The sequence below is a fragment of the Danio rerio genome, chromosome 15, assembly GCF_052040795.2.
Source record: "Danio rerio strain M-AB ecotype USA chromosome 15, GRCz13ab, whole genome shotgun sequence".
NCBI lineage: Eukaryota > Metazoa > Chordata > Actinopteri > Cypriniformes > Danionidae > Danio > Danio rerio.
The window spans coordinates 910,108-933,234 of NC_141035.1; the positions used below are offsets into that span (position 1 = coordinate 910,108).

At 38.0% G+C, this 23,127-nt stretch overlaps 1 protein-coding gene and 1 long non-coding RNA gene across 3 annotated transcripts; one reads left to right on the plus strand and one right to left on the minus strand.

Moving 5' to 3' along the window:
• The first annotated feature begins 8,258 nt into the window (after window positions 1-8,258).
• alox5b.2 (arachidonate 5-lipoxygenase b, tandem duplicate 2) lies at window positions 8,259-21,320 on the plus strand. Of its 2 annotated transcripts, none has more exons than XM_087283297.1 (15): window positions 8,259-8,328; window positions 11,683-11,833; window positions 13,648-13,846; window positions 13,926-14,007; window positions 14,184-14,306; window positions 14,449-14,552; window positions 15,183-15,355; window positions 15,834-15,980; window positions 16,089-16,298; window positions 16,571-16,657; window positions 16,847-17,025; window positions 17,109-17,233; window positions 18,312-18,412; window positions 18,503-18,673; window positions 20,888-21,320. In XM_087283297.1, exons 2-15 carry the CDS (start codon window positions 11,684-11,686, stop codon window positions 21,065-21,067), a joined length of 2,031 nt encoding a protein of 676 aa, XP_087139423.1. In that variant the 5' UTR covers window positions 8,259-8,328; window position 11,683; the 3' UTR covers window positions 21,068-21,320.
• LOC147833542 (uncharacterized) lies at window positions 11,078-14,920 on the minus strand. Its single transcript, XR_015508980.1, has 3 exons — window positions 14,777-14,920; window positions 13,376-13,981; window positions 11,078-13,233 (listed from the first exon to the last, which is right to left on the minus strand). It is a non-coding gene; the product is annotated as an uncharacterized LOC147833542 (long non-coding RNA).
• Window positions 21,321-23,127: the final 1,807 nt, after the last annotated feature.

The following is a 23,127-nucleotide window of genomic DNA, read 5'->3' on the forward strand; positions in this document are numbered from 1 at the left end:
GGTGCCCCCTGCTGGATTAGCATGTTTATTCTGAATATAAATACTGTTTTAGTTTAGGGTTGTTTACTTACAATCAGCATTTAGTAAATATACTTTAAGTTAAAATGTTGTCCGCATTACTAATTGGTGGTGATGAGGTCTTAAAATGTATGGGAAGAATCTTAAAAATGGTCATAAACGGTATTAAATTTCACTCTGATTCCCCTGTTAACATGCATCATGGAAATAAAGAGTTAAAAAAATTTAATGAAATATAAAGCACTGGTCCAACAACTTCACAGAATTGTCTAGCAACAAACAATGGTCTTCCAAGGTGAAAAGAAAGTGTACTTAAGTTGTACGTTTTAGACCTAAATAGCATATTTTAATTGTATTAGTAATAACACATTAATGTCAAGCTTAAAATATTTTTTCTACTGGGCTTAAAATATACTTCCACTGAGCTTAAATAATACGTTAACTAGTTTTAAAATGCACTTCAGCTGTGCTTGAATTATATTTAATCTGAACTTAAAGTATTCTTCAACTGAGCTTATACTATACTTTAATTGGTTTTAAAATACACTTTATCTGAACTTAAAATAATATTTGAACAGGGTTAAAAATATTCTATAACTGTATTTTAAAGATATGATTTAAAAGTACTTTAAATAAAATACACCTTTAAAAGTACACTTTAATTGTACTTAAAGTATGTCCATTTTAACACAACTAAGTATGTTACGACATATTTAAAATAGCTTAAAGTTATTCTTAAGTATATATATATATATATATATATATATATATATATATATATATATATATATACACGTGTGTGTGTGTGTATGTGTAAAATAAAATTAACATGCTTGAAGTTTTTCCAAAGTAACACGTTTAATATCCACTTAGTTATACATTTGCAGAGTACTACAAGACCTACTTTATTTCAACAATAATTAACACAAACATTCAGAAGAATGTAGTTTACATATATTACAATATGCTGTAAATGTACAATGCAAACATAAATAACTGCATTGAATGCTTGAAAACTGTAATTTTTTAACTTTTTCAATTGACAATTAACATTAGTGTGAAGTAAAATATTTTGAAATACAGACTAAAGCACGTGTTCATTTGGAGTATGTAAAATATGTTCTTTCTTATTCAAAGTACAAATAAAACATACATTAAGAAAGAAGAAAGTTAGTGTGTTCTCTGTAAATACATTAAAAAGTATGCTAGAGTTCCAGCATATTTCTTAAAAGTGCACTTATGAATATTTACCTATGTACTTGTAGTATACTTTATTATAAATACATTAAAATGCAAACCAACACATTCAGAATGCACTTCAAGTAAGTATGTAATTTGTGCTAATTGTGCTTTAAACATACTATCTACATTTCAAGCACATTTTTTAATATATTTAAGAGCACTTCTTGTTCACCTGGGTTGTGTTTCCATAAATCATAAATTCTGCAAAAAATCATCTCACAAACACAACATTTTCTCTTAAAAAAGACCGGAAGACAACATGATGGGGGGGAAATGCTTTGCTAAATGCTTTTTGCTGTGTTGTGTCTTCAAAAATGACAATGTTGAAGCTGTTATTGTGCATGTTGTGTGTGTAGCTTTATACATAGTAAAAAGCTGGTTTTAGCTGGTCATCTCCCAGCCTGACTAGCTAAGACTAGGATGGAAATGGCTAGAAACCAGCCTGGAAATGGCCAAAAACCCCATAGAACCGGTCGACATGCGAAAACCAGCCAACCAGCCTAGGCTGGTTTAAGCTATTTTTTTCAGTAGGGGTAACTTTAGAAGCAACAAACTATAGCTTTCTACTTTGTGTAAAAGTTACTTCAATTACATCTTTCTGGCATACACCGTATTTACAAGTAAAGACACTATTGGCAGGTGAAACACAAGCCTGAGCAGGGTGAAACATATCGAATTGTACTGTACTGAAGCATATCGCTTTGTGGAAATTAGCTATAATGTTCTAACAATGGTGGGAAATAGACCACAGGTAAATCTCTGTCAAACCAAAACTAAACTAGTTGAATACTGACACACCCCACGTCATTTTAACAACATAGATCTAGTTATTACAAGACAATGTTGTTTTAATAAAAATAACAGCTTGTTATTATGAGAAAGAATGTTCTCACGACTTGAAATTCCTTTATTACACCACGATTAAGTGTGGAAAAATTCAATGTTTGAAGCTGTAAATGCTTTTGTCTCAGTTATGAATCCGGGTAGCTGTGACAAGTGTTCTTTATGTTTTGTTAAAGGCTTAATTATTTATTTTTTAGATTTTAACTCATTTATTTAATTGTTTTAGTCAGACTTTTTTTTGGGGGGGGGGAGTTTTTAGTTGTGGTTACACATATACACGGAAACTTCAATTTTGTTGCCAGGTATAATTTTTTCTTTTGGGTGAAGCAAAAATGGCAATTTACAAGACTAGAAGTACGTATAAGAACGAAATTCAAGTAGCTGCTTACAAACAGTCAACAACTCCATCTCATCTGATCAAAATCTGATCTCATCTGAAGATGATTTTATAATTGTCTTCTTCATGCTTGACAAAAGCAAGACATGTTAGATCTGTCATATCTTTAGTTTGCAGAGAGAGGAAGAAGAGGTTCAGCTCTTTATCAAAGAGCTGCGGGATAATCCAGACACAATCAACCTTCACTTCCAGTTGTCCGTGGCTTAGTTTGATATTTTGCTACCAATACTGCAACACAAAAGTCGACCATAAATTTCCGTGAACCAACTGATCTTGAACAGAGACTGGCAGTTTGTCTTAGGCACAAAGACACAGACACAAACCAAACCGTGCAAACAAACCAGCATACAATAAACCACAGAACTTTTGTATTATATTATATTAGTGGGTTATTCCCAGTGTTGCAGTTGGAAGGACATCCGTTGCGTAAAACATATGCTGGGTAAGTTGGTGGTTCATTCCACTGTGCCAACCCCTGATTAATAAAGGGATTGAGCTGAATTTTTTTTTTTCGGATTTCTGATTTTCGCCATTTTCTGCTGTAGGGCGGTCCTGAATTGTCAACACCACTCAAATAAAATCAAATGGAAAAAAAAATCTAATTTTGAAAATTTCGGAGGCAGTGTGTCAATACAATTGACATAACCTGCATTTATTTTTTAATAAGCAAAAATTACGGACAGAAATTTTGGATTACCTTAAGTTAATAAAATACATCCCCCATAAACAGCTAATGTGACCTGTTGTTTAAATAAAATGTTGTATGGCCCCTCAGTTTGCTGACTTTGTAGGATTCATTTAAAGAAAGATAGCATCAGCTCAGATTGGCGCGACCTAACCGATGTGCACATAACAGGATATTATAGATATTGACCATCAATATCTGAATTATAAAAAAAGTTTTGCGAGAGTAGTCGAATGCGTTGTTTGTGTGCAGGATTAGTTGCTCACAGAGATTTGCTGTGCCAAAGGATCAGTAAAGCAAAAGCAGCTCTTTTGAAATTAATGAATTTTTTTCTTGGTGATGATGTCCATCGTGTGAAAGTGCAAGATCTTTGATTTCACACTGCTGGAATTTCCAATGCTTTATCCAGTTCTGCAAATTTGGTTATCCGCAGTGCTGAACTCATTAACTCAATTAGGTGCGTTTGCACGTCCCGTCCGGCTTGGTTTGACAAATCATTTTTAAACTCCATTTCTAGTTCAGAAATGAATTTAGGTGTCTCATCCTTTGTGGATGCCTCCTGTATAGCTCTGCATAATATATCAATTTACCAATGACATCACAATGAGTGAATCTGCAATAGTCACATCACAGGACTTGCAATGTCACACTGGGATGATATTTAACCACAGTTCAGAACATGTGACTTGTGGAACCATGTGCTTTACAAGAAATCTCTTTATAAGAAATTACAAAGTTTGCTGCTTTAGCTAGGATTAATTGTGTTAATGTATACAATGAAGACTATACAGTGTCATTTTACATTTGATTATTAAATTTCTGTACCTCAATTACTGTTGGACTCCAGCAAAAAACACTTTATCTTTGCTTAATTTTTAATCTGTGCTTTAATTCAATTTATTTAGTATATTTCCAGTGATGTTGTATATTTTATGCAGATGCATCCCCCTACAGAATCATCCAATCAAAGTTAAATCATGAATTATTAGTCATCTTGTGAAATTATGCTCATGTTGCTATATATATATATATATATATATATATATATATATATATATATATATATATATATATATAAATATCGCGCAGATTTAGATTAGTCTGCATGTCCCAGTATTTGGATGCAGCCTTTATGATGCAAGCTGAGATTGAGATGCAATGTCAGACAATGCACTCAATGGAGCTAGTGACGTCACTGTGACAGGTAGGGTTAGGGGAGCCCATTCAAAAGCATTGCATGCAGCGCAGATTGCATCTGCATCGAGTCTGCAGCCAGACCCCTCTCCTAGTCCGTGCACAATGAAGTCCAAAATTTTTGTATGCTGTATTTTTTTTTCGTATAGTTTTTCTTCAAGTTTTTCACACACACAAACTTTGCACACGGAGTCTGATACATTTTAATTGAGCTGTGAAAAACTCCAAAACAATTCAGAGTCACTTTAAGCAGTGATAGAAGGGATTCTTTAAAAAAATGAAAAGAAACAGGAACTATTGTGTCCATCCAGCCTGATCTAAAGAGGAAATGCAAGTATTTTATGTTTTGCCAGTTTAGTGGCTAATTCGTACGAATTCAGTCGTATGAAATTGTATGGTTTTAAAAACAAGCCGTGGCACCTAACCTCACCCCTAAACTCAACCGCCATTGGGGGAAGAGCAAATCGTACAATTTTATATATTAGCCACTAAATCAAAAAGTTACAAATTGCTGTGAGATTGTGTTGGTCCATCCAATCCACTGCAGATAGAGGATGTTTTCAGATTTAGGTAGTGTGAGAAATGCATTTAAAACAGGCCGAATGTTGTCCTGATTACTTTGTTTGGTCAATAAAATATTTTAAATTGGAGTCTCAACACTGAGCCAAGTTGCTGAGCTTTAATTCATAAAATAATAACATCGTTTTCCAGGGGGTCTGAGAGGTCTTGAAAAGTATTAAATGTTGATAAATCAAGTTGAAAAAAATGAAGGCCATTAAAGTGTAACGAGGAGTCTGACACAGAGGGTTCCATTTGCAGTACATTTATTAAACACAGTTTAATAACAAGCACACAATACGCACTAGTGTCCAAACTCACATCAAACGTAGCAATACTGGGTTGATAGGCTGGCGGCAGGCTGTCAAGGAGTGTGTTAGCAGGCATGGGTAAGAGGCAGGTGGTGTGGTTCGAAGGCGAGATACAAGGCAGGGTTCGAGGCTGGCGGCTTGGGTCAGAGTCGAGGTACAAGGCAGGGTTCAGGGCAGGCAAACCAAGGCAAGGTTAATAAACAGTCCAGGTAATAACTGGGCGATCAGGCAAGGCGATACCACTCAGTAATTTCCGCAGGGGCAGAACAAGACTTCGCGCTGGAGTGAGTGTTTGGGCTGCTTATATGTGTGTGTGTGGATCATCCGTGAGATGTGCTGCAGGTGTGTTGCAATCAGTGTTTGAGCATGACGTAATATTTAGAAGTCCAGTGATGATGACCTCTGCTGGCCAGCGAGGGGAATGACTGGGACCGAGTCGGTGACAAAAAAGTATTGCACATTTTTGGTCAATGAAGCTTCTTTAACATGTAGAAGTCCATCTATAAGCCCAATGACGAAACTAACAGCATGGTCGAAGGTTTAATGCATGTAAGCCTTTTCTAGTGCTTCTGAAAAGAATTTGATTATTTATTAGAATTTATTTGTATTTGTTTTTTAGACTGTATTTAATTGTAAGAATGGATCACATTCATCGTTAATGATTTAATTTAGAGTTTTGATTTATATCTGTTCCCTTACTCTTCAGTTATACGTTCATTAGGGACCAGATGCCAAATTCCACACCCCGGGTTTGCGCATCTTCTCACTGACAGTATGTCAACACTCTGAAATTAGTCAGAGGATGCAGAGTTAACTAATGTTCAAATAAGCCTGTTGCCTAATGCTCACTCATCCCTAAAAGAATATAACCTTTAGCTAATCTCACTGCAACTTGCTAGAATCAGCGATTAGATGATTAAAAGATCTACATGTTATCGGCCCAGAACGGCTGCGTATGATCAATTGCGTCTATCAATCAAAATCTAACCATGCCAGACCATAAAGGTAGCAAAAGACTCCACGTAATCTACTGGATATAAAAGATTTCAGGACAATTCAGAATGAATCAAAACTTAACATTTTATTTGTCAGGTCAAATTGTATTCTGCCAATTACATAATAAAACCATCAGGAAGCCAATTCAGAGATGAGACTGTAACAATACAACATCCATTAATCAAAGATAAATCAAAGAGTTATTGATGCATACCTGACCAGAGAAATACATTGCAGCATAAGTCTCAGAGATGCTGCAAAGGGGTGTCTTTTTACAAGATCTCCCCGACACATACCATATCTTTACCTTATATACTCAAGTCAAAACAAACAGCCATAAATTCAAGACAATAGAAACGTCACAGAGACCCTTGCCTGGTGAATTTGATGAGTTAACCATCTCTCAGGAAGGAGAGCATCTGGCAAAGATCTTATCAAAGTCAAAAACCAAATCAACATAGACCAGTGAAATATTACTGTAAAATAAAGACCACTTTTCAGGGTCTGATATTTTGGAATCTTACAAATACATAAAGTAATAGCATTCTTTCATTAAGCTTTTGGCCCCCAATAAAATACCAAACCAGTTAAAAATGCTTGAATATTTTTTTTTAATAGGTTAAACTCAAATAAAAAAATATGTATTGAAATGAAAAAATAAATAAATCCACTTTTTCACTGTTATCAGAAGTGTGAACATTTTTTAGATATTATTTATCTGTGATTTGCTGCCACCAAGTAGTTCAGAATTAGTGGTATAGAGGTCATAAAGGTCTCCAAAAAGTAATTTGAGTAAATGTGTGGTGCGATGGCCTGGATGATGTAATTGTTTTGTTAGATCAGATAGATTTCAGAAATCAGATACAACCCAAAACACTGAATCCTTCTAGAAGATGCTTTTTTTCAACAGTCACCAAAACTAGTAAAACCTGTCAAAATCAAGTCTTGTCTTGTAAGAGGAACTACTAACCCTCATATTCAGATTTACTCATGATTATTTGCACAGACAGCTTCATAATCTCTGTTTCCACGACCTCAGTGAATCACCAGGAGCGGCTCATTTAACAGCAGCACATCTTTTAACTTCCTTAAATCTCAAATACATTAAACATGTTTGACCACAGACAGAATAAAGTCTATATTTTGTTGTACTCTTTCATTATATTCAATATGGATGTGAAAGCAACACATTAAATCATAGCATTTGCCGAAGATGTTTAATATTTCACCATCACATTTCTTTCACCTGTTTACTCATTCTTATTCATGCAGACATAGTTTGTAAGGCTTCGAAGTTTACCAATGTGGCTCTAAAATGCATTTATTCCAATAAAACAAAATTCAACATTGCATTTTCCCCGCTATTGTGACTTACATCCACTGGAAATGGTCCTGAAATTAGAACAAATATAGGAAAAAAACAACACAATCTCACGGCAATTCGTAACTTCCATTTAGTGGCTAATTCGTATGAATTCGTACGATCTAATTCGTACAATTTAGTACGATTTGCTCATCCCCCAATGACGGTTGGGATTAGGTGACACGGCTCCTTTTTGAAATCCTACAATTTCGTACGACTGAACTCATACGAATTCGTACGAATTAGCCACTAAACTGGCAAAACGTTAAATGCTTGCGTTTTCTCGTGAGATCAGGCTGTAGAAAAAACACAACTGTAGAAAAACCTCAATACTAAACAATTACTTCGAAGTAACCAAAAACCACCAGCATTTCATTTCCTGCTAAATGCAAAAACATTATTAGCATTTGTGTGAAATTTACCAACACGTCAGCAAAAAGTTAGTGTCATACGACGATTGTGTAAAGTAATTCCCTGACTAATATGTGAAAGCAAAAGAAATAAAAGTGATCAAAAACCAGATTAGCTTTGCTTGGTGACAGAAATCTGTTGCTCAACAGCTCACAGGAACAGCCAATCACAGTAGAGGATGAGTCATTTAATCATCTACTCCATCTCTCTATATAAACTCTTTAATCTGGAGGATTCACTCTAATTTGTAATAGTTTCCTGGACGGGATTGAAGCATATTCAGAGGCATCGTCTGGAGTCTGAGCTGCAGGTTAGTGGACCAATGGTTTGCTGTGGTGAAACTGATGAGATTTCTTCAGATGCTGAGATTTGACACTAGTGTTTGTGGAGAGCCAACAAGACTTATTACTTATTTTTTTGTAATACAAATTTATTACATCGTATATAATTAGAAAAAAATAGGAATCTGTTAAAATTTTAAAATAAAAACTGTGGCCTATTGTCATTTATTAGACAAATAACAAACTGGCCAGCACATTCAACTCTCCTCATTCAGAATTTGGCCCTGTGAATAATAAAATGTTTAAACATAATAACAACAATAATTATGTAGATCTTCACCAATTTTCTAGCCTCTCTTGTAAATAGTACATTTGAAAATTCATGGATAACACAACAATAGCCAAATTAATATTCAAATTTATTTTAATTTGTTCCACTTTTGGTGCTTCACGCCTTTTCATCGTCATTTTTTCTTTCAAGAATAAAGTTCAAGATTTATTGTAAAATCTTTCCTCCATTTATAAACAATACAGTAGTGAAAGATGACTTCACGTTTGTCAAGATTGTATGTTTTCTTGCACTGCTGGATGTTGGACTCATGAAAAATGATTGTTTGCATTGGCCAAAAACTGATTAGCTGAAGTCACACCGAAGCAACAGCCAACAGAGGATTCTGTTTGATCTTAATGACTTTTTTGATAAGTTATTTTCACTATTTATGATGGCATAGCACTCCAAATAGGACAAATGAGTATAGGACAAATTCTGGAACTTGTCAGTGAGGGGTGGGTCTTCCAAACCACCTGAGCCACCCGCTATGGGCCTGTAGAGTCAATATGACCAGGTTACTTAAATGACAAAAAATAAATAATTATCACATTTTGCATGGCAGAGTCAGTTAATGGGTGTTTTCCAAGGTCCCTATATATTGATAATGATATAATCTAATCTATATTATTTTAAATAACATTTGGATTATGTTTTAGAAAAAGGCTTATTTCAAATAACCTAAATGCATTCTGTCAAATGTTTTTTTTTTTTTTTTTTTTTTTGCTTTGATGGCAAGATCAGGTCATTCATCCTTGATGACAGATTTCACTCTCGCCCTCACTGACTGTAGTTTAATTTTTTAGTGATATATTTATAGTGATAACATTTGCTTCAGTTGAACATTCATTCATTCATTTTCTTGTCGGCTTAGTCCCTTTATTAATCCGGGGTCGTCACAGCGGAATGAACCGCCAACTTATCCAGCAAGATTTTACGCAGCAGATGCCCTTCCAGCTGCAACCCATCTCTGGGAAATGCTTCAGTTGAACAATGAGCAACATTCTGAACTGAAAGACTCTTAGTGGTTTTTAACTGGCAATCATCAGTCTTATTACAGTTAATGTGTTTTAGGCCAACTTTGATCAATATTGCTGCATAAAACTAGAAATTTGCCCGAATAAGAATGAGAAACCAGGTAAAATAAATACCATCATGTTGCTTCAATGCTGTGAAATACTATAATACTAACAATTTTTAACTGTATCTTGATTTAGTATTTCAGTAATGCAGAGCTGTGGTCAAACATATTTAATGTGTTGGAGATTTAAGGAAATTAAAAGATGTGCTGCTGGTTCTGAATGAGCCGCTCCTGGTGATTCATTGAGGTCATGATAACAGGAGTGAAATCAGAGGAGATTATAAAACTATCTGTGCAAACAGTCAAGTGTAAATCTGTGTAGTAGGGTTGGTTAATACTAATGTTTTCTGTCTCTTACTAAAAAAAAAAACAGCTTCATTAAAAGCCATTGTGGAACTGCTGTTGTCAGATGAAAATTCACAAATGAGATACCACTGAATACCACTGTGGTTAGATTTAGAAAGAGAGAAGCTGAAGAACCGCAGACAGAAGAGGAAGTGTCTGATGAGCCTCCAGAAAAGGGAATTTCCCACTTCTGAGAGCTCAGAACTGATTCAGTTCAGGAAAAAGTGAAACTTTCACTTGACATATTTTTTAGTAAGGCATTACAGTGGCTCAGCGGTTAGCACTGTTGCCTCACAGCAAGGTTTGCATGTTCCCCACTTGTTGGTGTGGGTTTCCTCCGAATGCTCCGGTTTCCCCCACAGTCCAAACACATGCGCTATAGGGGAATTTATTAACTAAATTGGATGTAGTGTGTGAATGTGAGAGAGTGTGTGTGTGTGTATCACAGTACTGGGTTGCGGCTAGAATGGTATCCACTGCGTAAAACATGCCAGAATAGGCAGTTCATTCCGCCGTGGCTACCCTTAATAAATAAGGGACTAAGCCGAAGGAAAATAAATGAATGAATAGTAAAGACTATGAGAACAGCCTGCATTGCAAATGTATTCAGACTGAGGAGAGAAAAACCAACAGCAGACCTTTGAGCACCAATACACTGAAAAACCACAAGTTCAACTGACTGACCGTCCTTATTTACAATGCCCACTACAGAGTTGTGTTGTGCAGCTGTTGATTCTGTCTTTTTTTTTTTTTTTTTTACAATGATGTGTGTCCTTAATATATATTAATAAAACTGATCAATTGCTGCACAACCCATTGCATTCTTGAATCTTCTTCTTTGGCCTTAGTCCCATATGGTTGCGGGGTCGGCTCTTTTGGAACAAGTCCTCCATTTAGACTTGTCCATATGATAACGACTTTTTTGCACATTCCAGCCAGCCTGTCACCCTCATACACTACAGACAATTTAGCCTACCCAATTCACCTGTAGCATGTCTTTGGACTGTGGGGGAAACCAGAGCACCCAGAGGAAACCCACGCGACTGCAGGGAGAACATGCAAACTCCTCTCAGAAATGCTAACTGAGCCGAGGTTCGAATCAGCAACCCAGCTACTCTCTTGCTGTGAGGCGACAGCACTACCTAATGCGCCACTGCTTCGCTCATTGCATTCTTGAATAACTATTGCAAATCTACTTTCAGCAGGTAGTTGAGCTCTGCTAGTGTTATTTTTGTTTCAGTTTTTAAGTGAAGTTTCACGAACTAATTTTGAGAGGAGCACCTGATATGACTGATCATGGCTGGTCTCCCATCCATAATCATTACTAAGTCAATCGGACAATTTGATCCCCCTTCCACCCTATATCGCCCTTTTTCTCCTTTACCAGGTGAGCTCTTGAGAACTTCCTGATCTCGTACCCTTCACTTGCTCATCAACCAGGCGGGAGCCCTGGGCTCAATTATCTCTGAGCTCAGGGTTCTCTCCCAATACATCAAGCCAAACCTGCTAATGTTATCAAGCAATATCTAAGTGCGAACTCTTGAAATGTATTTTGTGATGATAATACTTTTATCATGTTTGATAAACTGGCCACAGATTGTGATGTACTCGTCTTCTCCATTTCAGCAGAATGTTCACGTACACAGTGTCTGTCACGACTGGAAACCAAGTGTTTGCTGGGACTCTGAACTACATCTACCTGACGCTGGTGGGCAAAGAGAGAAGCAGCGACCGAACTCTGCTGGACAAATCCTGGTTTGAACGTTTGGACAGAGGAACGGTAAGATTTAGATTTCAGGATGTTCAGATATCAGTTTTAAATGGAATTCTCATTTTAATTAATGAAAAATCTGCATCACCCCAGTTTCTTTTATATCAGGAGTGAGGTATCTCACTATGCGAATTACCTCTGGCGTGATTAATGCAAGTAATTAAAGACTCCTGATGCCTCTTTACTTAAAAGAGAGATCAAGACTGTAGTGCAAGAAGGGATGTTACTCTGTGAGTGTAGTGGTTTGCACTGAAGTTAAACCCTGGTTAGGTCACCTGCCTCTTTTTGCCTTCTTGAAGGTTAAGGAAGCAATGTCTAGCCACTGCCATCACGACTGAGACCTTACCTCTGTGCTGGGTCTGTTTTGTCTGTGTCTGAAAGAAGTGGAGTAATCAAAGTTAACACATATCCTTTATGTCATTATGATAATTAGGTTGTATGCTTAGGGGTGCAGATTATATGATGACCTGAGTGTCATCCCTCTTAAGAGTAAAACTGGAATGATGTGCGTCATTACTTTTTTCTGTTTGTCAAGTTAGATCTTCAGGCCTATCGAAGAGGTCACTGAGACCTCTCATGTGTAACTGGATGTTTGACGCTACTTGAACAGTTGTCACTAGATATAAATTGTGCTCTTCATCATTGGAGACATGAAGACGAGCTGTATTTCACATCTGATCATCCTGACTACAGAAATCTTCTCCTGTTATGTCTGACCCTTGTGATGCTAAGTGATTATTGGAGATATTGTTTAGAATTGTACATGCATAGAACATTGAAATGTTCTATCTCTGGAATGGTCTAGCTGTCTTTTAACCATTCAGGTTAAAACACCAATACCTATGACACAGTAGAAATGTTATGTTACAATAAAATTGTTGTTTTGAAATTGTGAGCGAAGCTCTTTGCAGCTGTTGAAGCTGGCCTCTGCTGAACCTGAAATCTTCAGCAAACTTTATTCAATTCAATCTCTGACTCCGGCTCTTCTTCATCTGACACAGCAGTCAATTTTAGACTAAAACTGTCGGTTCCTCAACAGTCTCCATCTGTTGAGGCTGGGGGACCCTGGGATCTCTGTATACTGATTGTGCCACTATGGGTGCATAGGGGAAACCAAGATGTGTTGGCTGTGAAGGTTGAAGGAAAGCTTTTCTGAGAAGAACCTTGTTGAATAAATCTACATCCTTGTGCAAGTCATGTCATTGATGCATTTCTGTCACTCCAGTCCTGAAAAAGTCACCCACTACAGCTAAGCCAATGCTCTCTTGAGGTCTGCAATGATGCAGTTTTTTTCACACAGTGCTGTGTTGGGCGACCCAACATCACTCTGTTTCTCCGTCTCCTTCATGAGCTCAGCTTGATATACTGTAAGTGGTGTTGCTCTAAATCAGTGGTCACCAAACTTGTTCCTGGAGGGCCGGTGTCCTGCAGATTTTAGCTCCAACCCTAATCAAACACACCTGAACAAGCTAATCAAGGTCTTACTAGGTATACTTGAATCACCCAGGCAGGTGTATTGAGCCAAGATGGAGCTAAACCGTGCAGGGACACCGGCCCTCCAGGGCCAGGATTGGTGACCCCTGCTCTAAATCTTTTGGAAAATAGAAGCAGAAGGTTTCTCTGTCCACCCCTGAAGAATGGAGAAAAAGAGCAAGATGGTGTGCAATGATTGTGGTAGAGATGGATGAATGTTAGTTTATATCACAAACCCAGAGAATCTTCACTGTCATTTTGATCAATCTGATGTTATTCGTTCTCTTTAATTTTTTGCACATAAGCTCTGTGATTGAATTGTCTAACTGAAGTTGTTGTTGTTGTTAAAGGTGGTTTCCATTGACATCCATGTGGAGGAGACTCTTGGAGAGCTTCTGCTGGTCAAACTGGAGAAGGAGAAGTTCCTGATCAATGATGATTGGTACTGCAGGAGCATCAGTGTAACAGCACCCACTGGAGACTGCTTCGAGTTCCCCTGTTATCGGTGGATAGCTGATCAAAAGGAGCTGGTTCTTCCAGAAGGACGGGGTAATGTCCTGAATGAGGAAATATACTCTCCTTTGTGCATTTCTGTGTATTTATACATCTTGTATGCCTGTTCCTTCAGGTCGATTGCCTCAAGATGAAAAGCTCTCAATACTGAAAGAGTGCAGGCACCTGGAACTGGAAAACAGACGAGAAAAGTTCAGGTATTATACCACAGGCTTCACCAGAGTTTAATCAATTGGTAGTATTAATGCTGTCTTTTCCCCAGACAATTAGTTTTTTTTTTAGATTCTTGTACAGTTTACACTGAGCTGCTTTATTCAACCCATTGTTACAACAATAAATGTTCAGTCTGATAACTAAACTGTCTCTTTTGCAGGTGGAATGAGTGGAAATCTGGCTTCCTAATGTCCATAGATGCCAATAAGTCCTCTGAACTTCCTCTGGATGTTCAGTTTGATACAGCAAAAGCAGTGGACTTCTCTTTGAATGCCTTTAAAGCGTAGGTTATCCTGTTTGCATCATCTTTTCACATATATGCCTAACATTGATTTCTTGTAACATTTATAACCTTAGCTTGAGCAGAATCAGACACTAAAAATCTGATCTAATTTTGAGCATTCAGCTATATTTTTCTTCTTCAGAGCTGAGAATCTTGGACTTAATAAACTTGAGAGTTTGTTCCAGTCTTGGAAAGATTTTGCAGATTTTGAAAAAGTATTCATAACCATCAAGAACACAGAGTCAGGTATGAATAATTTCATGATATGTTTTTTTTTAAATTGAGCCATCTACTGAGTGTAAATGATTATGTTGCCAAAACAGATGAACTGGTAACCTGTTGTGATGAGTCAGACGGCATTGAATCCATTTGCGAGCTTTATTGAAAGCACACATACAAGCAACAACAAGGGGCAAATCAGAAATCAGAACGAAGTTCAGGCTAGAGTTCAAGGCAGGCAGATATCTTACTTGGTCGAAATAACAGGCTAGAGTTCGGGGCAGGCAGATGTCTTTCTTAGTCGTTGAGTCGGGCAAAGGGTCAAAACACAGATCAATCAGAGAAGTGGAGGAGAAATCGCTCAGTAATGACAGCAGGTCAAATCAAGACTTCGCATTGACCAGAGCGTGAGTGTGGTATATATGCAATGGGATGATGAGAGGCACCTGGACCGCAATCAGTAGCAGGTAGAAGGGCTTATGGGAATTTGAGTCCGTGAGTCGAATTGGAATTCGGGCGATGGCTCCCTCTGGTGGTGCACGAGAGGATTGGTATCGCCCTCATTTACAACATAACCATTATTCTGTTAGCAAACCAAAAGATTATTCATGCATCTATTAACTCACTGACAACTCACTATATTTTTCCCCTTGACAGAGTATGTGATGCAGAACTGGACTAAAGATGCTGTGTTTGGTTATCAGTTCTTAAATGGCTGCAATCCTGTGATGATCAAAAAGTGCACAAAACTTCCAGACAAGTTTGCTGTAACGCAGGAGATGGTGGAGAACTCCCTGGATAGAGGAACCACACTGCAGGAGGAATTAAAGGTCAGGAAAAAAGAGACTTAATGAATTTTAAGAAATATTTAACAAATAATGTTGAAACTTAGGAGTACAAATACACAAGACATGATTAACTATATTACTAACAGGGTTGAGAACACAAGTGGAACTAATGAACACTGATTAATGACAGGAAAACAGAACTAAAAGTAATCACGTGATATAAACAAAAGCACATAGAGCAACATGACATAGGAAATCATAGATACCTGACAACCCTTTTACTGTATTGTTGTTCTAGGTAAACCTTATGAAATGGTATAGATCAGATTGCTGTTTTGTTACCATACACAGCTTCTAACAGTAGAAGCTGAAATAATTCAGAGCGTAGTTGTTTCTTAGATTATGTACCACAATGAATGATGCTGTTGTGGTCAATTCTGGACGTGAATAAATAATGATAAACAGACTTTCTTGACAGTATCACTCTTTGGCTCCATTGCTAAAAACTTCTCCTTTACAGGCAGGAAACATCTACATAGCAGACTATGAAATACTGGAGGACGTGCAACCCAATGACACAGACCCCAGCACCCAGCAGTATTTGGCCACCCCCTTCTGCCTGTTTTACAAGAATGGACAAAATGAATTTATACCAATCGCTATTCAGGTAGCTGTGGGAAAAGAATTGTTTAAAGATGACTTTTTAATACTAAGTCAGTGCTCAAACATAACTGTGGACATTTTAATAAATATTCTGCTCTGGTTTCTGGAACAGCTCAGTCGTCAGACGACTCCAGGAGAGATGAACACAGTCTTTCTTCCCACTGACGATGAGTATGACTGGTTGTTGGCCAAAATGTGGGTGAAATCCTCCGACTACAACGTACACCAGCTGGTCACACACCTTCTCAGGACACACCTGATATCTGAGGTGTTTACCATAGCCATGTTCAGACAGCTCTCCGCTGTCCACCCTGTGTACAAGGTAGAGTATACAGCACTTGGTGTTTAATGTTGGTTAAGCCATAGATGACAATATGCATTTGAGATTACTTTGATTACCAATTCCCTGGATCAGATGTTCTTGACATTTTATTTTTATTTCATTTTACCTGGGCAAACCACATACTATGAAATTTGGTGTTAGAAGATTTCATTTTTTATTAAATGTTTATATTTCAGTTACTGGTATGGATTCTGTGGTACAAACACTGAAAGTGTGGCCTAGATGTCTAATGTCTTATTTTCTCCTTACAGTTACTGATCCCTCATGTCCGTTTCACCATTGCCATCAACACTGCAGCACGGGAAACACTCATCAATGAGGGTGGAGTCTTTGGAAAGGTACGTTCACCACTTCAAAATACAAAAGAAACTACAGCATTTCCACATCTGTATTTTAGTGACCAATTTTTTCACATTCCTTTTTTATAAAGTCTGAAGAGGCAATCTATATTAGAACTTTCATATTTTATCATCTAGATTTCTGTTTTGTGTGCAAGAACACATCTGTGTCCTTCCTTTTATTTATAGGTTGATAGCACTGGTGGAATTGGAATTGAGCAAGTGATCCGAAAGGGTATGCAGACATTAACCTATAAGTCCCTGTGCTTCCCTGAGGCCATGAAAATTCGAAATGTTGATAACAAGGAAGATCTGCCAAACTACTACTACAGAGATGATGGCATGATGGTCTGGGAGGCAGTGAAAATGTATTTAAATATATATGCAGAAAGTACAGTTTTTTCTACTAGTATTAATTTTATTTGCTGATTCATCATTTGCCTTCCTCCAGCTTTGTTTCTGATGTGGTCAAATTCTACTATAGTAGTGATGAGACCGTTCAGGAAGATGAGGAGATCCAGGCCTTTGTTCAGGATGTTTGCTCCTATGGTATGAAGAATTGCCCCAATAACGGTGGTGAGTACAGGATTATTTTTACTATACTATAAATGTCTGCCCGAGTCTGTTCTCTCCTCAATGGACATCATCGAGGAAGGAGGTTGGAGTCCTACCTCATTGGCAGATCATTGTAGATGTATACAAAGCACACCAGCAGGTCACAGGTATACCTCAGGGATCGGTTCCTGGACCTGTCCGTTTCTCCATTTACACCCATTGTGGTCACATTGTTTAAAATCGTACTTTTTTTACAACATTGACCACAGAACTCCATCACTCATTTAATCTTGAAGATTCAGCAGTAACTGATCTTGAGCAGTAAAGACCATCACCTGCTCGATCACGCTAAAACGAATTCTTTTACTCCCTGCAACTCTGACCAAACATTATAACACTATGATCACACTGGATTCAGCTACAATTATCCCTGCCAATTCAGTGTGGCAGGCGAGGCAGTGGCGCAGTAGGTAGTGCTGTTGCCTCACAGCAAGAAGGTTGCTGGGTTGCTGGTTCGACCCTGGCTCAGTTGGTGTTTCTGTGTGGAGTTTGCATGTTCTCCCTGCCTTCGCTTGGGTTTCCTCAGGGTGCTCCGGTTTCCCCCACAGTCCAAAGACATGCGGTACAGGTGAATTGGGTTGGCTAAATTGTCGGTAGTGTGTGAATGTGTGTGTGGATGTTTCCCAGAGATGGGTTGCGGCTGGAAGGGCATTCGCTGTGTATAAACTTGCTGGATAAGTTAGCGGTTCATTCCGCTGTGGCGACCCCGGATTAATAAAGGTACTAAGCCGACAAGAAAATGAATGAATGAATGAATTCAGTGTGGCCTTTAATGAGCAGTTGCCCTTCTAAGGTCACATTGAAAAAAGCATGATCATGCAGGTTTGCACTATATATCATTACAAAGATCAGTCATTTGCTCATTTAGCATTTGGCACAGCTGTCCTAGCTGGACTTCCATCATGAACAGCTCTCCAAATGATTCCTTCCTTATTGTAAGTTGCTTTGGATAAAAGCATCTGCTAAACCACTAAAAGTGCATGTTTGTGTGCTTGCATGTGCATTGTGCTTATATGGTGGTGCTTTTAAATGTATACAGAATTTCCGAATGCCCTGAAAACCCGGGAGCAGTTGGTTGAGTATCTGACCATCGTGATTTTCACAGCTTCAGCACAACATGCAGCAATCAACTTTGGACAGGTGGGATTTCACACACTTCTCTGGAGGAATACATAATAGGCCTCTGTAAAATAATAATGCTGATATCTGTGTGTCTCTCCTGTGTTCCAGTTTGACTGGTATGCCTGGATCCCGAACACTCCGTCCACCATGCGGAAACCTCCTCCCATAGAGAAAGGCAAAGTGGATATGAAGTACATCATGGAGAGTCTGCCAGACCACGGACGCTCCAGTTTGCATCTAGGAACAATTTGGATCCTCAGTCAGTTCCAGGACAACGAGGTTTGATAACTGATTCTTCATAACTAACTTACAATATACACTGCTCAAAAAATAAAGGGAACACTTAAACAACACAATGTAACTCCATGTCAGTCACACTTCTGTGAAACCAAACTGCCCACTTAGGAAGAAACACTGGTTGACAAATTAATTTCACATGATGTTGTTCAAACAGGATAGACAACTGGTGGAGATTATAGACAATAAGCAAGACACCCCTAATAAAGGAGTAGTACGGTAGGTGGTGACCACAGACCACTTCTCAGTTCCTTTGCTTTCTGGCTGATGTTTTGGTCACTTTTGAATGCTGGTGATGCTTTCACTCTAGTGGGCTTGAGACAGAGTCTACAACCCACACAGGTGACCCAGGTAGTGCAACTCATTCAAGATGGCACATCAATGTGAGCTGTAGCAAGAAGGTTTGCCTTGTCTGTCAGCGTAGTGCACTACCAGGAGACAGGCCAGTACATCAGGAGGCATGGAGGAGGCCGTAGGAGGGCAACAACCCAGCAGCAGGACCGCTACACCTGCATTTGTGCAAGGAGGAACAGGAGGAGCACTGCCAGAGCCCTGCAAAATGACCTCCAGCAGGCCACAAATATGCAACCTCGGCTCATTGTGGAAACGTAGCCCCGCGTTTTTTTGTTTTCACAGATCCGCGAGAGGCCGCTGAGCGCGCTTTTGCGCGTCTCGGGCACCTCTCAGGAGTGCTAGCCGTTCGCGCCCGCGCTGTTCTCGCGCAAAAAGCTGCCGGATCGGCCGACCCGGCCGCCCTCCTCTTCCTCCTCAAACCCAAGCGACGGTTTGCAAAAGCCGTCCAGAAAAAAAAAAAAAAAGCCCTCGTCTTCGATTTCGACCGCGTTTTCGGATCCTGCTGCGTTCTCGCCCTTATTTTTTCGAATTCTGTTTTTCATCTTACCTGATTTCCAGAACCGCTGTTCCCTGGACTCGATCCCGGTCGTCGTCCCCGCGGCCGGCTCCTCCTCCTCCGGGGCCTCCGCTCCGCCAACGCAACGCTGTGAGCTAAGCGGACAAACTGGTTGCATCGGGAAAGCCCTCCACTCGGAGGCGAGCCGTCGGCCGGCAAGCGCGAAGAGGGGGAGTGGAGAGGCGCCCCACCGCCCCGCAGCGTTTGCATGAAAAAAACTAAACGCGGCCGTACGTACCTCCGGCCATGTAAATTGCGGTCTCCAGAAACGTCCGCGGGGCTACGTTTCCAGAATGAGCTTGGGTTGCAAATATGCATGTGTCTGCTCACATGGTCAGAAAAAGACTCCATGAGGGTGGAATGAGGGTCGGGGGCCTTACAGCCCAACACCATGCAGGATGTTTGGTATTTACCAGAGAACACCAAGACTGCAAATTTACAAATGTCTGGAGACACTGTGAAGATCCTCCAGCATGACTGGTTTGGCAGTGGGTCAGTAATGATGTGGGGTTGCATTTCTTTCTTCAGCCCTCCATGTGCCTGCCAGAGGTAGCCTGACTGCCATTAGGTACCCAGGTGAAATTCTCAGACCGCTTGTGAGACCACATGCCAGTGCAGTTGGCTCTGGGTCCCTCCTAATGCAAGATAACTCTAGACCCTTATGTGGCTTGCGTGTGTCAACAGTTCCTGCAAGACAAAGGCACTGATCCTATGGACTAACCTGCCCGTTCCCCAGACCTGAATCCAATTGAGCACTTCTGGGACACCATGTCTCGCTTCATCCACCAATGCCACATCTGTTGCATCACAGACTCTTGGTGCCACAGGAAGTTGGCAGATGCTTCAGTTCAGGTCTGGGAAGAGATCCTTTAGGAAACTTTCCACCACCTCATCAGGAGCATGCTCATGCGTCGTCGGGAGTTCATACAGACTCAAGGAGGCCACACACACTACCGAGCCTCAATTTGACTAGTTTTAATGACATCACATTGGTACATTTGATTCAGCCTGGAATGTGTTTTTCCAATTCAATTTTGAGTGTGACTCCAAATCCAGACATCCATAGGCTAAAATATTTGATTTGCTTTGATAATTTTTGTGTGATCTTATTGTCAGCACATCCAACTATGTAAAGAACAATGTATGTAATAAGAATAATTCATTCATTCAGATCTAGGATGTGTTATTTGAATGCTCCCTTTATAATTTTTTGAGCAGTCTACTTGCTTCCAATTATGCATTGATGTAAAAATAAATGCATTGTTTTGTCCCAATCTTCTGTCCAGCTGTTTTTAGGCGTGTACCCAGATAAGTACTTCACTGAAGAACCAGCCATGGAAGCAATTAAGAATTTCCGCAAGAAATTAGTTGACGTCACTAAGACCATCAGGAGACGAAATGAAACTCTGGAACTGCCCTACTGGTATCTGTGTCCAGACAGAATCCCCAACAGCGTGGCCATCTGAAGAAAGCATCTGTGGCAAACATTTACAAAAGCTGTTCACAGTGCAATTACACAGTAATGCTTAGCACTCAATAAAAAGGCAGCAAGTTCATTTAACGCAACAGGAAAATGTTTTAAAACAGTGATTTTTAATTGATGTTTCAAATTCTTTGTTCATTAACACTTATTGGATTTGTGGTTAATAAGTCAAAGCTCTGAAATACAATTAAGATCATTCAATAAAGTACTTACAAACTACAATAATCTACCCATCAGCTGGTCTCATGTCTGCTCTTGGTTTACTCAATGAAACTCTCGAACTAAAGACTTTTTAAAGGGTTAGGAGTACCAAGCAAAAGATTTTCTTATTGGTAGGTTTAATTGGTTTTACATAACAGGAAAAAAATGAAATCTGATTCTGTCTGATCTAACAGATAAAACTGCTTTTGTTTTATTACATTCAAAATCTTTTACAATTTTTTAAAGGCATAAAATATTTGCCTGATCTGTTTTTTTCACATATTCAGTTTTTATTTATTGATTACAGTTTGTTTGTTTTTGGTCGAAAATTATTTAGCATTTAACCTTACCGTTTTTTGCTAAAAATGTGTACTTGGTCTGATAAATGTGTAAACTGACATGCGTGTTATTTGTTGCTTTGCATGGTTTTTCTTCTGTATTTTTTGCTGTCATCCTGTTATCCTTACTGTAATCTATTCTGTCATCATTCTGATGGTAAATCAGACTAAACGTTTACTATTTTAGGTCCGTTAGGATAACTTGAATGATTTACATTTGCTAAATACCAGAAAATTTAAAATTCTTTTTGGAGAATTTTTTTTTTTTACATTTCTAGACAGTCAAAAGTATACACACATTTCCTTGGTATTTTTTAGCTTTGCTTTTAAACCCAATAATATCCAGCTGCAGGCCCGCAGAACCACACACGTTTTAGGCACACACAATCTAGGCAAACCATATATGGTTACAACGGATGTTAATGTTATTAACGTCTTCTTGGACATTGCCATCGATATATTTTGATATATATGGTTAATAAATAATGTACACAATAAACAATGTTTACTTTATTTCACAAATATTGCGATCGAGACGGGCGAATGGGGAACATTGTTTCCGATCGCCATTCAATATAATAGACAGAACAGTTTTCAGTCATCATAGATAATCAGTCATTATTATACGTTTGCTGGCCTTGCTGAAAGATCTAAATTGGACAGGTTTAATTTATATAATGGATTCATTTATAATGAAGGAAATAATGGCAAGTTAATATAGTCAATAAAACATTTTACATGTAATAAAATCTTTTTAAATGTAATAAATGTATAGCACTATATTAATATTTTACTCAAGCGTTTTAATAGCGTGTATTTGCTTAATTTTCCTATAACTTTTTAAATAATGATTTCCCACATTAAATACTGTAGTAGTTTATAGTGAGCAATGTATTGTTTTTAAACCAAAATTTAGCAATAGAAACAAATTAACTATTAATAATTAATTTAATAAATAATAAGTAAATATATATATATATATATATATATATATATATATATATATATATATATATATATATATATATATACACACATACATATATATATATATATATATATATATATATATATATATATATATATATATATAGCTGTGACAGTTTAGTAAAAGATGGTAGTTTATAATCAGATAGTCAGTTGAGAAAATCAGTTTATAACTATTTTATATATTGTTTAAATGATATACTATAGTAATTAATTTTATTGTGACACATTATTGTTTGCTTTTTATATTTTACAACAAAGTGGTTTTAACCAAGTATGATAACATTAAGATCCTGAATTAGTTCATTACACTACAATTAGACGGTCTATGTTTTCTTTGTGGACACATGAATAAAGTCATAAGTGTATTTAACCAATTATTTTATTTACATAATTTGAGTTCAGAAACTGCAGAGATGTTAAAATTATTGTTACGATATAATAATAATGACTGAAATGGGAAAACATATTTGTGAAATGCAATAGGTGGCGATAATGCTCCTAATGAGTTAGTTAG